The sequence below is a fragment of the Mya arenaria genome, chromosome 8 (assembly GCF_026914265.1).
Source record: "Mya arenaria isolate MELC-2E11 chromosome 8, ASM2691426v1".
NCBI classification, from domain to species: Eukaryota; Metazoa; Mollusca; class Bivalvia; order Myida; family Myidae; genus Mya; species Mya arenaria.
In genome coordinates this window covers 1686456-1705220 of record NC_069129.1, presented here as the reverse complement: position 1 = coordinate 1705220, position 18765 = coordinate 1686456, and the positions used below count along the sequence as shown (strand labels likewise).

At 37.2% G+C, this 18765-nt stretch overlaps 1 protein-coding gene across 2 annotated transcripts in view; it reads left to right on the top strand.

Annotated features, from left to right (window-relative positions):
* The first annotated feature begins 12454 nt into the window (after window positions 1-12454).
* The window catches only part of LOC128243156 (contactin-like), a 30244-nt gene continuing 23933 nt past the window's right edge, over window positions 12455-18765 (top strand). For both annotated transcript variants that reach the window (XR_008262779.1, XM_052960731.1), the window contains exons 1-7: window positions 12455-12602; window positions 14750-14897; window positions 15619-15713; window positions 16211-16296; window positions 17078-17238; window positions 17903-18016; window positions 18329-18528. Coding sequence is in view for 1 of the 2 variants with exons in the window: in XM_052960731.1 (XP_052816691.1) it covers window positions 14834-14897; window positions 15619-15713; window positions 16211-16296; window positions 17078-17238; window positions 17903-18016; window positions 18329-18528 (720 nt within the window). In the remaining variant the exon portion in view is untranslated. The remainder of the gene's footprint in view (window positions 12603-14749; window positions 14898-15618; window positions 15714-16210; window positions 16297-17077; window positions 17239-17902; window positions 18017-18328; window positions 18529-18765) is intronic.

Sequence of the window (18765 nt, the reverse complement as noted above, 5' to 3'; positions counted from 1 at the left end):
GATTACTAAGAAATACAACCCATATATATCTCAACCAACCTAGTGCATAAATATGGCCATTTTCCCCAAGATTACTAAGAAATACAACCCATATATATCTCAACCAACCTAGTGCATAAATATGGCCATTTTCCCCAAGATTACTAAGAAATACAACCCATATATATCTCAACCAACCTAGTGCATAAATATGGCCATTTTTCCCAAGATTACTAAGAAATACAACCCATATATATCTCAACCAACCTAGTGCATAAATATGGCCATTTTTCCCAAGATTACTAAGAAATACAACCCATATATATCTCAACCAACCTAGCGCATAAATATGGCCATTTTTCCCAAGATTACTAAGAAATACAACCCATATATATCTCAACCAACCTAGCGCATAAATATGGCCATTTTCCCCAAGATTACTAAGAAATACAACCCATATATATCTCAACCAACCTAGTGCATAAATATGGCCATTTTCCCCAAGATTACTAAGAAATACAACCCATATATATCTCAACCAACCTAGTGCATAAATATGGCCATTGTCCCTAAGATTACTAAGAAATACAACCCATATATATCTCAACCAACCTAGTGCATAAATATGGCCATTTTTCCCAAGATTACTAAGAAATACAATCCATATATATCTCAACCAACCTAGTGCATAAATATGGCCATTTTCCCCAAGATTACTAAGAAATACAACCCATATATATCTCAACCAACCTAGTGCATAAATATGGCCATTTTCCCCAAGATTACTAAGAAATACAACCCATATATATCTCAACCAACCTAGTGCATAAATATCGCCATTTTTCCCAAGATTACTAAGAAATACAATCCATATATATCTCAACCCAGCTAGTGCATAAATATGGCCATTTTTCCCAAGATTACTAAGAAATACAACCCATATATATCTCAACCAACCTAGTGCATAAATATGGCCATTTTCCCCAAGATTACTAAGAAATCCAACCCATATATATCTCAACCAACCTAGTGCATAAATATGGCCATTGTCCCCAAGATTACTAAGAAATACAACCCATATATATCTCAACCAACCTAGTGCATAAATATGGCCATTGTCCCCAAGATTACTAAGAAATACAACCCATATATATCTCAACCAACCTAGTGCATAAATATGGCCATTGTCCCCAAGATTACTAAGAAATACAACCCATATATATCTCAACCAACCTAGTGCATAAATATGGCCATTTTTCCCAAGATTACTAAGAAATACAACCCATATATATCTCAACCAACCTAGTGCATAAATATGGCCATTTTTCCCAAGATTACTAAGAAATACAACCCATATATATCTCAACCAACCTAGTGCATAAATATGGCCATTTTCCCCAAGATTACTAAGAAATACAACCCATATATATCTCAACCAACCTAGCGCATAAATATGGCCATTTTCCCCAAGATTACTAAGAAATACAACCCATATATATCTCAACCAACCTAGCGCATAAATATGGCCATTTTTCCCAAGATTACTAAGAAATACAACCCATATATATCTCAACCAACCTAGTGCATAAATATGGCCATTTTCCCCAAGATTACTAAGAAATACAACCCATATATATCTCAACCAACCTAGTGCATAAATATGGCCATTGTCCCCAAGATTACTAAGAAATACAACCCATATATATCTCAACCAACCTAGTGCATAAATATGGCCATTGTCCCCAAGATTACTAAGAAATACAACCCATATATATCTCAACCAACCTAGTGCATAAATATGGCCATTGTCCCCTAGATTACTAAGAAATACAACCCATATATATCTCAACCAACCTAGTGCATAAATATGGCCATTTTCCCCAAGATTACTAAGAAATACAACCCATATATATCTCAACCAACCTAGTGCATAAATATGGCCATTGTCCCCTAGATTACTAAGAAATACAACCCATATATATCTCAACCAACCTAATGCATAAATATGGCCATTTTCCCCAAGATTACTAAGAAATACAACCCATATATATCTCAACCAGCCTAGTGCATAAATATGGCCATTTTCCCCAAGATTACTAAGAAATACAACCCATATATATCTCAACCAACCTAGTGCATAAATATGGCCATTTTCCCCAAGATTACTAAGAAATACAACCCATATATATCTCAACCAACCTAGCGCATAAATATGACCATTTTCCCCAAGATTACTAAGAAATACAACCCATATATATCTCAACCAACCAAGTGCATAAATATGGCCATTTTCCCCAAGATTACTAAGAAATACAACCCATATATATCTCAACCAACCTAGCGCATAAATATGGCCATTGTCCCCAAGATTACTAAGAAATACAACCCATATATATCTCAACCAACCTTACGCATAAATATGGCCATTGTCCCCAAGATTACTAAAAAATACAACCCATATATATCTCAACCAGCCTAGTGCATAAATATGGCCATTTTCCCCAAGATTGCTAAGAAATACAACCCATATATATCTCAACCAACCTAGTGCATAAATATGGCCATTGTCCCCAAGATTGCTAAGAAATACAACCCATATATATCTCAACCAACCTAGTGCATAATATGGCCATTTTTCCCAAGATTACTAAGAAATACAACCCATATATATCTCAACCAACCTAGTGCATAAATATGGCCATTGTCCCCAAGATTACTAAGAAATACAACCCATATATATCTCAACCAACCTAGTGCATAAATATGGCCATTGTCCCCTAGATTACTAAGAAATACAACCCATATATATCTCAACCAACCTAGTGCATAAATATGGCCATTGTCCCCTAGATTACTAAGAAATACAACCCATATATATCTCAACCAACCTAGTGCATAAATATGGCCATTGTCCCCAAGATTACTAAGAAATACAACCCATATATATCTCAACCATCCTAGTGCATAAATATGGCCATTGTCCCCTAGATTACTAAGAAATACAACCCATATATATCTCAACCAACCTAGTGCATAAATATGGCCATTTTTTCCAAGATTACTAAGAAATACAACCCATATATATCTCAACCAGCCTAGTGCATAAATATGGCCATTGTCCCCAAGATTACTAAGAAATACAACCCATATATATCTCAACCAACCTAGTGCATAAATATGGCCATTGTCCCCAAGATTACTAAGAAATACAACCCATATATATCTCAACCAACCTAGTGCATAAATATGGCCATTTTCCCCAAGATTACTAAGAAATACAACCCATATATATCTCAACCAACCTAGCGCATAAATATGGCCATTTTCCCCAAGATTACTAAGAAATACAACCCATATATATCTCAACCAACCTAGTGCATAAATATGGCCATTGTCCCCAAGATTACTAAGAAATACAACCCATATATATCTCAACCAACCTAGCGCATAAATATGGCCATTGTCCCCAAGATTACTAAGAAATACAACCCATATATATCTCAACCAACCTAGTGCATAAATATGGCCATTTTCCCCAAGATTACTAAGAAATACAACCCATATATATCTCAACCAACCTAGTGCATAAATATGGCCATTGTCCCCAAGATTACTAAGAAATACAACCCATATATATCTCAACCAACCTAGTGCATAAATATGGCCATTGTCCCCTAGATTACTAAGAAATACAACCCATATATATCTCAACCAACCTAGTGCATAAATATGGCCATTGTCCCCAAGATTAATAAGAAATACAACCCATATATATCTCAACCAACCTAGTGCATAAATATGGCCATTGTCCCCTAGATTACTAAGAAATACAACCCATATATATCTCAACCAACCTAGTGCATAAATATGGCCATTTTTCCCAAGATTACTAAGAAATACAACCCATATATATCTCAACCAGCCTAGTGCATAAATATGGCCATTTTCCCCAAGATTACTAAGAAATACAACCCATATATATCTCAACCAACCTAGTGCATAAATATGGCCATTTTCCCCAAGATTACTAAGAAATACAACCCATATATATCTCAACCAACCTAGCGCATAAATATGGCCATTTTCCCCAAGATTACTAAGAAATACAACCCATATATATCTCAACCAACCAAGTGCATAAATATGGCCATTTTCCCCAAGATTACTAAGAAATACAACCCATATATATCTCAACCAACCTAGCGCATAAATATGGCCATTGTCCCCAAGATTACTAAGAAATACAACCCATATATATCTCAACCAACCTAGCGCATAAATATGGCCATTTTCCCCAAGATTACTAAGAAATACAACCCATATATATCTCAACCAGCCTAGTGCATAAATATGGCCATTTTCCCCAAGATTGCTAAGAAATACAACCCATATATATCTCAACCAACCTAGTGCATAAATATGGCCATTGTCCCCAAGATTACTAAGAAATACAACCCATATATATCTCAACCAACCTAGTGCATAAATATGGCCATTTTTCCCAAGATTACTAAGAAATACAACCCATATATATCTCAACCAACCTAGTGCATAAATATGGCCATTGTCCCCTAGATTACTAAGAAATACAACCCATATATATCTCAACCAACCTAGTGCATAAATATGGCCATTTTTTCCAAGATTACTAAGAAATACAACCCATATATATCTCAACCAACCTAGTGCATAAATATGGCCATTGTCCCCAAGATTACTAAGAAATACAACCCATATATATCTCAACCAACCTAGTGCATAAATATGGCCATTTTCCCCAAGATTACTAAGAAATACAACCCATATATATCTCAACCAACCTAGCGCATAAATATGGCCATTTTCCCCAAGATTACTAAGAAATACAACCCATATATATCTCAACCAACCTAGTGCATAAATATGGCCATTTTCCCCAAGATTACTAAGAAATACAACCCATATATATCTCAACCAACCTAGCGCATAAATATGGCCATTGTCCCCAAGATTACTAAGAAATACAACCCATATATATCTCAACCAACCTAGTGCATAAATATGGCCATTTTCCCCAAGATTACTAAGAAATACAACCCATATATATCTCAACCAACCTAGTGCATAAATATGGCCATTGTCCCCAAGATTACTAAGAAATACAACCCATATATATCTCAACCAACCTAGTGCATAAATATGGCCATTGTCCCCAAGATTACTAAGAAATACAACCCATATATATCTCAACCAACCTAGTGCATAAATATGGCCATTGTCCCCAAGATTACTAAGAAATACAACCCATATATATCTCAACCAACCTAGTGCATAAATATGGCCATTGTCCCCTAGATTACTAAGAAATACAACCCATATATATCTCAACCAACCTAGTGCATAAATATGGCCATTTTTCCCAAGATTACTAAGAAATACAACCCATATATATCTCAACCAGCCTAGTGCATAAATATGGCCATTTTCCCCAAGATTACTAAGAAATACAACCCATATATATCTCAACCAACCTAGTGCATAAATATGGCCATTTTCCCCAAGATTACTAAGAAATACAACCCATATATATCTCAACCAACCTAGCGCATAAATATGGCCATTTTCCCCAAGATTACTAAGAAATACAACCCATATATATCTCAACCAACCAAGTGCATAAATATGGCCATTTTCCCCAAGATTACTAAGAAATACAACCCATATATATCTCAACCAACCTAGCGCATAAATATGGCCATTGTCCCCAAGATTACTAAGAAATACAACCCATATATATCTCAACCAACCTAGTGCATAAATATGGCCATTGTCCCCAAGATTACTAAGAAATACAACCCATATATATCTCAACCAGCCTAGTGCATAAATATGGCCATTTTCCCCAAGATTGCTAAGAAATACAACCCATATATATCTCAACCAACCTAGTGCATAAATATGGCCATTGTCCCCAAGATTACTAAGAAATACAACCCATATATATCTCAACCAACCTAGTGCATAAATATGGCCATTTTTCCCAAGATTACTAAGAAATACAACCCATATATATCTCAACCAACCTAGTGCATAAATATGGCCATTGTCCCCAAGATTACTAAGAAATACAACCCATATATATCTCAACCAACCTAGTGCATAAATATGGCCATTGTCCCCTAGATTACTAAGAAATACAACCCATATATATCTCAACCAACCTAGTGCATAAATATGGCCATTGTCCCCAAGATTACTAAGAAATACAACCCATATATATCTCAACCAACCTAGTGCATAAATATGGCCATTTCTCAACCAACCTAGTGCATAAATATGGCCATTTTCTCCAAGATTACTAAGAAATACAACCCATATATATCTCAACCAGCCTAGTGCATAAATATGGCCATTTTCCCCAAGATTACTAAGAAATACAACCCATATATATCTCAACCAACCTAGTGCATAAATATGGCCATTGTCCCCTAGATTACTAAGAAATACAACCCATATATATCTCAACCAACCTAGTGCATAAATATGGCCATTGTCCCCTAGATTACTAAGAAATACAACCCATATATATCTCAACCAACCTAGTGCATAAATATGGCCATTGTCCCCAAGATTACTAAGAAATACAACCCATATATATCTCAACCAACCTAGTGCATAAATATGGCCATTTCTCAACCAACCTAGTGCATAAATATGGCCATTTTCTCCAAGATTACTAAGAAATACAACCCATATATATCTCAACCAGCCTAGTGCATAAATATGGCCATTTTCCCCAAGATTACTAAGAAATACAACCCATATATATCTCAACCAACCTAGTGCATAAATATGGCCATTTTCCCCAAGATTACTAAGAAATACAACCCATATATATCTCAACCAACCTAGCGCATAAATATGGCCATTGTCCCCAAGATTACTAAGAAATACAACCCATATATATCTCAACCAACCTAGCGCATAAATATGGCCATTTTCCCCAAGATTACTAAGAAATACAACCCATATATATCTCAACCAACCTAGTGCATAAATATGGCCATTTTCCCCAAGATTTCTAAGAAATACAACCCATATATATCTCAACCAACCTAGTGCATAAATATGGCCATTGTCCCCAAGATTACTAAGAAATACAACCCATATATATCTCAACCAACCTAGTGCATAAATATGGCCATTGTCCCCAAGATTGCTAAGAAATACAACCCATATATATCTCAACCAACCTAGTGCATAAATATGGCCATTGTCCCCAAGATTACTAAGAAATACAACCCATATATATTTCAACCAACCTAGCGCATAAATATGGCCATTGTCCCCAAGATTACTAAGAAATACAACCCATATATATCTCAACCAACCTAGCGCATAAATATGGCCATTTTCCCCAAGATTACTAAGAAATACAACCCATATATATCTCAACCAACCTAGCGCATAAATATGGCCATTTTCCCCTAGATTACTAAGAAATACAATCCATATATATCTCAACCAACCTAGTGCATAAATATGGCCATTTTTTCCAAGATTACTAAGAAATACAACCCATATATATCTCAACCAACCTAGTGCATAAATATGGCCATTGTCCCCAAGATTACTAAGAAATACAACCCATATATATCTCAACCAACCTAGTGCATAAATATGGCCATTGTCCCCAAGATTACTAAGAAATACAACCCATATATATCTCAACCAGCCTAGTGCATAAATATGGCCATTTTCCCCAAGATTACTAAGAAATACAACCCATATATATCTCAACCAACCTAGTGCATAAATATGGCCATTTTCCCCAAGATTACTAAGAAATACAACCCATATATATCTCAACCAACCTAGTGCATAAATATGGCCATTTTCCCCAAGATTACTAAGAAATACAACCCATATATATCTCAACCAACCAAGTGCATAAATATGGCCATTGTCCCCAAGATTACTAAAAAATACAACCCATATATATCTCAACCAACCTAGTGCATAAATATGGCCATTTTCCCCAAGATTACTAAGAAATACAACCCATATATATCTCAACCAACCTAGTGCATAAATATGGCCATTTTCCCCAAGATTACTAAGAAATACAACCCATATATATCTCAACCAACCTAGTGCATAAATATGGCCATTGTCCCCAAGATTACTAAGAAATACAACCCATATATATCTCAACCAACCTAGTGCATAAATATGGCCATTGTCCCCAAGATTACTAAGAAATACAACCCATATATATCTCAACCAACCTAGTGCATAAATATGGCCATTTTCCCCAAGATTACTAAGAAATACAACCCATATATATCTCAACCAACCTAGCGCATAAATATGGCCATTTTTCCCAAGATTACTAAGAAATACAACCCATATATATCTCAACCAACCTAGTGCATAAATATGGCCATTTTCCCCAAGATTACTAAGAAATACAACCCATATATATCTCAACCAACCTAGCGCATAAATATGGCCATTTTCCCCAAGATTACTAAGAAATACAACCCATATATATCTCAACCAACCTAGTGCATAAATATGGCCATTGTCCCCAAGATTACTAAAAAATACAACCCATATATATCTCAACCAACCTAGTGCATAAATATGGCCATTTTCCCCAAGATTACTAAGAAATACAACCCATATATATCTCAACCAACCTAGTGCATAAATATGGCCATTGTCCCCAAGATTACTAAGAAATACAACCCATATATATCTCAACCAACCTAGTGCATAAATATGGCCATTGTCCCCAAGATTACTAAGAAATACAACCCATATATATCTCAACCAACCTAGTGCATAAATATGGCCATTTTCCCCAAGATTACTAAGAAATACAACCCATATATATCTCAACCAGCCTAGTGCATAAATATGGCCATTGTCCCCAAGATTACTAAGAAATACAACCCATATATATCTCAACCAACCTAGTGCATAAATATGGCCATTTTCCCCAAGATTACTAAGAAATACAACCCATATATATCTCAACCAACCTAGTGCATAAATATGGCCATTTTCCCCAAGATTACTAAGAAATACAATCCACTTAATCAAAGATATAATACTGTGGTATGAAATTCATAATAGCTGGTACTTATAGTGTACAGAATATTTGAATAATCTACCTATTAAAACTTCAGTAACCAAATAACTTATGAGCAATAGCTTTTCTATTCACAATTTATTTAATTTGAGTATATATCCTTCTTATCTCAAATGCATTGAATGTAGATATATACTGATACGTTTGTTGAACATGTTTGCTTTTTCAGATCTTAAAAGTTAAATAGCTTTTAACATTCTTGGTCTGCTTCTGTAGTTTATCTTATTATAATTACATCGTTGTTATTACACAAAGGACATTCAAATAAACAGTGATGTTCATCTTCTTACTTATTACACGTTTGTGTGCAATACGGCCGTATTTTACTCTTGTGACGTCACGTCATAAGAAGTATCGATGCGCGATGTTAAAATGACGTCATAAAACAAAATAATGCGTCGTTAAAATGACGTTTATTATAAAAAAAACCATGTAAATATAAAGTGATCTAACCAGTCATGTATATAATAAAAGGGTTATTAGTACTGCGTTTTGACCCGGAATGTCGTATTCGACTCTCGTGGATTTTTGCAGATTTTGATTTTTACTCGGCTAGCGCCTCTTGAAATCCGAATCTGCAAAAATCCACTCGCGTCGAATACAACCTCCCAAATCAAAACGCAGTACTAATAACCCTATTATATTGTTAATACGGGAAATTTACCAAACTTCACATCCATAAAACAGGAAAGGCATACTAGCCTATATAGGCTGTGTTTTGTATTATCTGTCTGCAGTTTTGCCTCATGCCAAACTAATAACTGGGCGAATATGAAAACTAATTAAATAGATTTTAGGAAACAGGACCCACGCGCACTTAGTATCATGTGCGCACGGGTTCCGGTAATGTAAAGATAAATTGTAAAATAAAAAGACAGAACAAATATGATTTCAATACACTCACTTGTAGAACATAAACATTTTGATAAAAATAACTAATTAATTAATTTACAGAATGGCTGCATATTGCACGTCTTAAAAGCTTTTGGCGGAAGACGCGGTGTATGGATGCGGGAGACGCGGTGTATGGATGCGGGAGACGCGGTGTATGGATGCGGGAGACGCGGTGTATGGATGCGGGAGACGCGCTGTATGGATGCGGGAGACGCGGTGTATGAATGCGGGAGACGCGCTGTATGGATGCGGGAGACGTGTAGTATGGATGCGGGAGACGCGCTGTATGGATGCGGGAGACGCGGTGTATGGATGCGGGAGACGCGGTGTATGGATACGGGAGACGCGGTGTATGGATGCGGGAGACGCGGTGTATGGATGCGAGAGACGTGTAGTATGGAAGCGGGAGACGCGGTGTATGGATGCGGGAGACGCGGTGTTTGGATGCGGGAGACGTGTAGTATGGATGCGGGATACGCGCTGTATGGATTCGGGAGACGTGTAGTATGGATGCGGGAGACGCGGTGTATGGATGCGGGAGACGCGGTGTATGGATGCGGGAGACGCGGTGTATGGATGCGGGAGACGCGGTGTATGGATGCGGGAGACGCGTTGTATGGATGCGGGAGACGCGGTGTATGGATGCGGGAGACGTGTAGTATGGAAGCGGGAGACGCGGTGTATGGATGCGGGAGACGCGGTGTATGGATCGGGAGACGCGGTGTTTGGATGCGGGAGAAGTGTAGTATGGATGCGGGAGACGCGGTGTATGGATTCGGGAGACGCGCTGTATGAATGCGTGAGACGCGGTGTATGGATGCGGGAGACGCGGTGTATTGTAGCGGGAGACGTGTAGTATGAATGCGGGAGACGCGGTGTATGGATGCGAGAGACGTGTAGTATGGATGCGGGAGACGCGGTGTATGGATGCGGGAGACGCGGTGTATTAATGCGGGGGATGTGTATTATGGATGCGGGAGACGCGCTGTATGGATGCGGGAGATGTGTATTATGGATGCGGGAGACGCGGTGTATGGATGCGGGAGACGTGTAGTATGAATGCGGGAGACGCGGTGTATGGATGCGGGAGACGAGGTGTATGGATGCGGGAGACGTGTATTATGGTTGCGGGAGACGCGCTGTATGGATGCGGGAGACGCGGTGTATGAATGCGGAAGACGCGGTGTATGGATGCGGGAGACGCGGTGTCTAAATTCGGGAGACGCGCTGTATGGATGCGGGAGACTCGGTGTATTGATGCGGGAGACTCGGTGTATGGATGCAGGAGACGCGGTGTATGGATGCAGGAGACGCGGTGTATGGATGCGGGAGACGCGGTGTCTAAATGCGGGAGACGCGCTGTATAGATGCGGGAGACGCGGTGTATGGATGCGGGAGACGCGGTGTATGGATGCAGGAGACGCGGTGTATGGATGCGTATGGATCCGGTAGACGCGGTGTATATATGCAGAAGAAGCGGTAAATGGATAACTGTCCTCCATGGATATCAACCCGATGATCATCAACATTGACCCTTCCGAGCCTCAACATGGAGACACACCAGATCAGAAATAAAACACCATCAGCTCATAGACCATTGGGCCAGAGACATGAACATTGGTGGTGTATTAAGTAACGGCTTGTCTTTAGTCGCCACCACACCCTTCCGCAAACAGACACTGAGGGATTCTGATTGAAGAGTTGAGCCATGGTGGCACGGAATCCAGCTGAACGTGGATACGGTTACATCATGAGTTGACTCAAGGGGTGCTGGTGCCTGAGTACGCAGCATTAGACGGGGTCAAAACTAAAATGATTGGAAACACATCATCAACATTTTGTCAATACACAAAAAGTATGAAACAAGTAGAGTACTGACTTAAAGGTCTACTTGAGATCTGACCCGTGTGAAACATCAAAGCATCCTAGTCTGTCCCACTAGCGTCAATATAACAGATATAAATATCGACCTATCTGTTATGACAAGGTTAATAATAACATTTACAAGGAATTTAATTAAAGAACGGATTTAGCCAGAACAGCATTTCTCCATATACTTGATCCTGTGCACCTACCAGATTTATGTTAATATATACATATATGTTTAATATGTGTAGTTACGAAGACGAAATGCACTTAACAAGTCTAAAAAATATATATGTTCTGTGATATTCTCTTTATATCCACCCGAGGGTGATTTCAATATATACAATATTTTGAACAATCACAATTATACAATATATACATCATGAGAAGCTATATATAAACAGAACTAAATAAAAATTAAAGTATCTCAAATTATTGATAGTCAAAATTCCTTTACCTGAACATTTCCTAAGTAGATAGGACGAGGGACATTCAAATATCCACGTACAATTTTAAGCGGACATTTCACAATTTGCTGATATGTTATCTTTGAGCTGAAACCAGTATTATTTGAAAGAGCTCGCATTTATCATTTCGAATACAAATTGTGTCCTAGTTTTGAGAACAGCGGGCCTTGCAAAGCTAGTTTTGATTCCGGATTTTCTGTGAATTGTGAATATTCGTTGTTTTGGAACTGCTTTATTTGGAATATACGTTATAAAGAAAGGTATATGAGTGGGTCTGTTCATGAAATGAATGACCGTCGCACTGACTTTCAAACGAAACAATGGGTACACCCATATCTCTATACGACAAGTTGACATTAAGTATGTTTTGTACAAAGATTTTGATTCAATTCAGAAAAAAATAATGATACAAACATCACGCTCGTTGGCACAACGTGAATGAAGAATGTATAGAAGAAAGCTACATATTATTGATATACATGTATATACCGTTATGCTAACATGAAATGCAGCATTGTTGTTTTACACGTTGATCTTGGTTAATGTTTTTTTAAAAGGAGGACTTACAGAATATCTGGATGACAAACGAGAGTCAATATATTTTCATAATAACACGACTGATTCTATTCCTTACTGAAATGGTGCTAATGAGTAAACGATAAATAACATCCCTTACATCAGTTCTATACGAAGTTATATTGTCTCATTTTTATTAATTGTACAGAACAGAGCAGAACACAAGTTTAATTCCACATATAGCATCACACATATATAATTCAGTAAAGTAAACTATGATAGCCCATGGTCTTTTTTATCATTAAACATTTGCTTGTCGGATTATATCAGTTTTATTACTAGTTGAGATTCTTAACAGTCACATAAATAATAGCAAATATTTAAACGCTATTCAGAAATAATAATTATTATAACGTACGAATCATTTTACAACTATGACACAAATAAATCGTTATTTCTTTGGATTCTTAAATAAGATCATGTTTGCCAAGTCACGGATGTAAACAGTGATTGTCAATTAACTTATTAACATTGATCAAATAAAACAATCAGGTCAACCATGCCAAAATGTTTTGTTCCATGCCACGTTTTAAATCAACCGATTCACCTGATCAAACTCAAAAATAAGACTGATGTTGAGTAATAGATCTGACCAATTTCACAAAATATAATTTCAAACACTTATTGTCTTTACAGATCGATCACATTAAGCGTTATATATCTAACCACCTGAACAGTACAGCCGTACGTCCATTATTGTTTTACATTCATTTCGGTCGCGAGAAGATCATTTTTTATGAAAACAGAAATAGCGGCACCGTTGTTTATCGACAACCATGAAATCGTTTTGCAAGTCAAAACAAAGTACTGTGTGTGTTTTTATCTTGGAGTTTGAGGAATGTCATATCAAACTGGCATTGGGGATTTGAGATAACCAAGTTGAAATACTTGTGAAATAAAAGTCTGTAATTTAATGCGATAATCAGCTTAGATTGCATGGTAGGCGGTAAGACAAATAGTGTTGCACCTTTCCAAACAAGCAGACAGTCCGCTTACGTAATGTGGCCAATATCAAATATGTCAGTTTAATCGTTGTTTATACTTATTTGAAGGATATGAAAGTGTACGTGCATTGTGAAAACAAGCGCGCTTTCAGATAACTTTACGCTATGGGCGGTATGCTTTGAGGAGGTTATTTTATCAGTCCCGAGGCTCCGATCGATCTGTCCAGACCGGACACGCCTTATTGATACTAGGGGTTTTGTTGAAAGGCACGGGGATCCAGGGCCCGTGTTCACTAACGTATTGAGTCAGGTTCAAAAATGCATATTTTCATTTCATTATACAAGAACAAATCATATATGTTAAATCAGAAACTGTTCTACAACCAGGCGCAAACCTTTGGTAAAAGATGGTCATATTAAAGACGTTTTGAAACATGTAGGAATATACTTAAATGTTCATTTTATTTCAACTTTCATTTTAGTTGAGTTTTGCTGAAAATGATTGCTATTCGAAACTTCATGATTATTCAAAGTTATCTTTTTAAAACGAATAAAATAAATATATGTTTTTAATTTAAAAAAGAGCTTTTCGGAGTCGGAGTCTAGATTCAGACATGAGACTGTCGTTTACATGGCCACATACCCAATGCACAAGGTCCGTCAACAAACAATGAACACGATTTAAAACATTAAAATGTCTTTATCAATCACTGTTAAGGTTACCGTCGTGAACTGCCGGACTTTTCGGATTAACGTCTCTCAATATTGATTGAAAAAATAAACAATTATCTGTTTTAAATAACGTATGTTAAATGGACTTTGCTTATTATCCAAATTTTAATAAGCCACATGGCCTTTATTTATTTAAAACTATTTTTTAATTGCAGTACGGTGACGCCGTGGTGCACTACGCAACTCTTACACCAGAACTCCATGAACATGATGTATAACGTGTGACTGACTGGCCAAAAATGGACGTCAGGTGGTTGATGGTTGTCGTCTGTCTGACTGGAGACGTTACAGCACAGCTTATAGGTAGCAGTTACTTTGATTTTATATATTGTCTCTTTGAGTGAAACTTTACGCGTATGTTTTGGTGACAGTTTTGGCTTTATGTTGATTAGAATGAATCATCATTTAATAACACTGATTAATTTGTCTCGTCGGAATCTTAAGAACAAAATAAGCTCGATTACTTTTCTAACTCCGATGGTTTCCATTGTAAACTGCGCTATTATTTGTTGCCTACCGTGTGCGATTTGGTAAGGAAAATCTTGTTATCATTCATGAATAATTAATGAGGCAGTCACATTGGTTCTGCAAGGAAGCCTCTCAGGAAGTTTGACCCCAACATATGCATAGACACCCATACTTCTTTCCTGAGAAAAAAAATCTTGCGAAAAGCCCGAATTGAACTCGGTCCGCTTGATCACTTCCAAACAAGTCACTTAGACCACTCGCCTGCGGAGACAACTGACAGTATACGGTTATTGAAGAGTATTCAATTGTTACATTTTATCTCATTGGAAGATTATGGTCTCCCTTGTTTCATGTATATTTATATATTTTTTGTCAGTGATTTTTTCCATGGTATGTTTAAAGAGTTTCGGAAGAAATTACATTGGTGGCAATATATTGAAAATCACAATGAGGCTATTTGAATGTCCATACTGTAGTATTAATTCCTAATTGAGGATATATTTATCTATTATTCATATTTTTGAATGTTTTCCTTCCCTGTTCGGGCTTGGCTCAGGTTGCCCCCTGCAGTGGGAGAGCTACGGTGACAGCTGTTACCAGTTCGTTTATAGTACCGTCATGACATATGAAGAGGCCGCCTCTGCATGCTGGGTTAGTGACATGTTGTTTGTTGTTGATGTTGTTTGTTGTTGGTTTTGTTTTTGTTTGTTTTTTGTCAACATGTTCGTTAAACGATTAATAGCTGTTTCCTGTAGTTTGTCATTTTTATGTCAGTTTGTTTGTATGTTTATATGCGTACATTGCACCATTTAACAATTGTTTATTTGTTGCATGTGTTTCGTTTGCATCATATTAATGTAGTGAATACTTCCAGTTTTATTAAAAAATGATTTCTACAAGGTAAACTAATGTCTAAAGTAATAACCAAGATGGCGTGTCCGTTATCAGCTGACATTAAGGAAGGACAAAACATTTGAACGATAGGAAATGATTACATGCAATATGAGTCATACCCATGAACAAATGTTTGCTATTGTCAACCCAAGTTCTCGTTTAAAAAAAATTAATAACAAAAATAAATAAGCAATATCGAATACGTGTGATAATCGTATAACTAATATTCTTAACATGCATGTGTATACTTGCAGATCCAGGGATCAGCGCTAGTCAGTGTAAACGACGGAGCGGAGTTCAGGTTTATACAGGAGTTCCTCGGGAGCCATGTACAGGACAAGTAGGGTGCCCATTAATAAACTGTTCTGTAAAAACAAGTAATTGACCTTTTCGGTGTACAATGTACGCGAACACTGTACACCTTACTCACTTCCAGGATTATCTCAAAATAAAACACTATGGGTGATGATGATGATGATGATGATGATGATGGTGAGGAGGATGATGATGGTGAGGAGGAGGAGGAGGAGGAGGAGGAGGAGGAGGAGGAGAAGGAGGAGGAGAAGGAGGACGGTGGTGGTGGTGATGATGATGATGATGATGATGATGATGATACCATTACGATTATTTCATATGTTTTTCATTCATCTTCGAAAATCATGATTGTTGATTTTCTTCCTCATATGTTTTTTATTTACGTTTTCTAACTATGGAATTATTCTCCAATTATAAATAACAATCATTTATAGTAATTAGTTTTGGTAAATGTATGAGTGAAAATAACTCAGAATCCACCTGATCAAATACTTTTCTGTCAGTTCGCTCCGTTCCTAGGGATGTTATTAAGTTTAATTAGATCTTTGTAAAAATACTTGAATAATAAACATAAAATAATAGTTCTTAAGCGAGCTATTGTGTTAAAAGGCCTCAAACCAGCATTGCAAATTTGAAATTATATAAATACATCTTACTAAAATAAACTAGTCTTCCCCGTGCACTTTAGATCACAGTACTTTAAATAAGATCAAAACCATCACCACGGAAGTTAGTGATTAACAAAGCTTGCTAATTTGTTGACACAATATAGATCATGTTACACATAGTCTTGATATGTTGCACAGAGATACACATTGGTACACGAGCGGACGTTACGTGAGTGGCGTGGTGACTTGGGGCGGGGATGGAACGTCAACCAACAATACACGTGACGACTCCTACTGGATTTTGCCTCGCTACTACGCGTACACATACTTTGGAAATAGACTCGTCTACAGCTTCTCACGTAAGTTCACCCCACAAATAAGCTCTATCGCTGGCATCTCAATTCCCCTTGATGTTTGACGACCTCATGGTCACATTCGATATTATATAAATCGCTCGGTCCATATCTATATAGTATCACCTTATGTCGGGGTGACAGTACGGATTGTCTAATGTCGTGTATATGAGAATTTAACATGGACAGATCACGCGAGGTATAATTATAGGTAAAAGGCAGTGATGGCTAGATTTATCTAATAGCCGCAAAGTTATGAGAGGTATAATTATAGGTAAAAGGCAGTGATGGCTAGATTTATCTAATAGCCGCAAAGTTATGAGAGGTATAATTATAGGTAAAAGGCAGTGATGGCTAGATTTATCTAATAGCCGCAAAGTTATGAGAGGTATACTATTAAAACAATGTAAACTTCGTTTAAAAATACTTCGTTTTCAAGACTGTCATACTTTAATTATGTACAGGTGTTCAACCTCCACAAGTTAACCTTTCTAGGGTTAGCCGCTAAGGGTTTGGGAGGAAATCATACCAGTTAAAAATAATGCGAAGCAAAGCTGGAGCCCGGTCCATCTATTTGGTTATACTGAATCTGCTCTTAGCACCAAAGCAGCGTATGAAAGGCAAATTAACGGTTGCATAATGTTCAATAGTTATTTCGCTTGTATGCCAGTGTCCCGAAGTCAGTTCGCCTGGAGCGTGGTGATAGGATACGACCCGTACAACTACATCTGTGAGATCCCGAGACGAGAGGTGGGACGCATCATACAACAACATAGAGGCTTCGGTGAGTTTGAACATTTGGACTCGTACATGATGAGAAATGAAAAAAAGAGATCGACGTAAGACACAATGCTGATAGTAAAATGACACGAGAGTTAATCAAGAGGTTCATACACTGGACTAGTATTTCTCAAAAATCATACAAAAAGAAATCACCATGTACGAAATACATTTTTATTGGACTTGTTGAAGAAATTTGATTCAAGTTTATTTGTAGAACTTAAAGGAAAGGCTAATAAACAATACACTTTTGTTAGTGTTGCCTTAATTACCATTGTAACTCAATAGTGATGTATTCGATTTGTTATTCCTGCAGCTTTCGGCTACGGAAATTTGAGTTATAATGAAGTACCGAAGGGGCCGAAATTCATGAACCTTCCCCAGAACGAGGTTATAACGGACTCCATCCTCCCCTTGTTGATGGATTGTCTGGCTTCTGGTACCCCGCAGCCGTCGTACAAGTGGTACATTATGAATCCACAAATGGGAAACAACTCTAAGGAGAATTACACAGAGGTATTGTTATACATTCGCATAAAATAAAATTTGTTAAAATACCACGTTTTTTTTCTTTTCTGACTTTATTCAAATATATTGCATATGCAAAGATTAACATCTTAACTTTAACATGCCATTACACCTTTTTCTAGATATTTGATCATAACATCAAATTCTATGATATTATTATAATATCTCCTTTTTCCGAATTCTGTAAGACGCCAACAGTTACGAATATGTTAATAAAATACATGG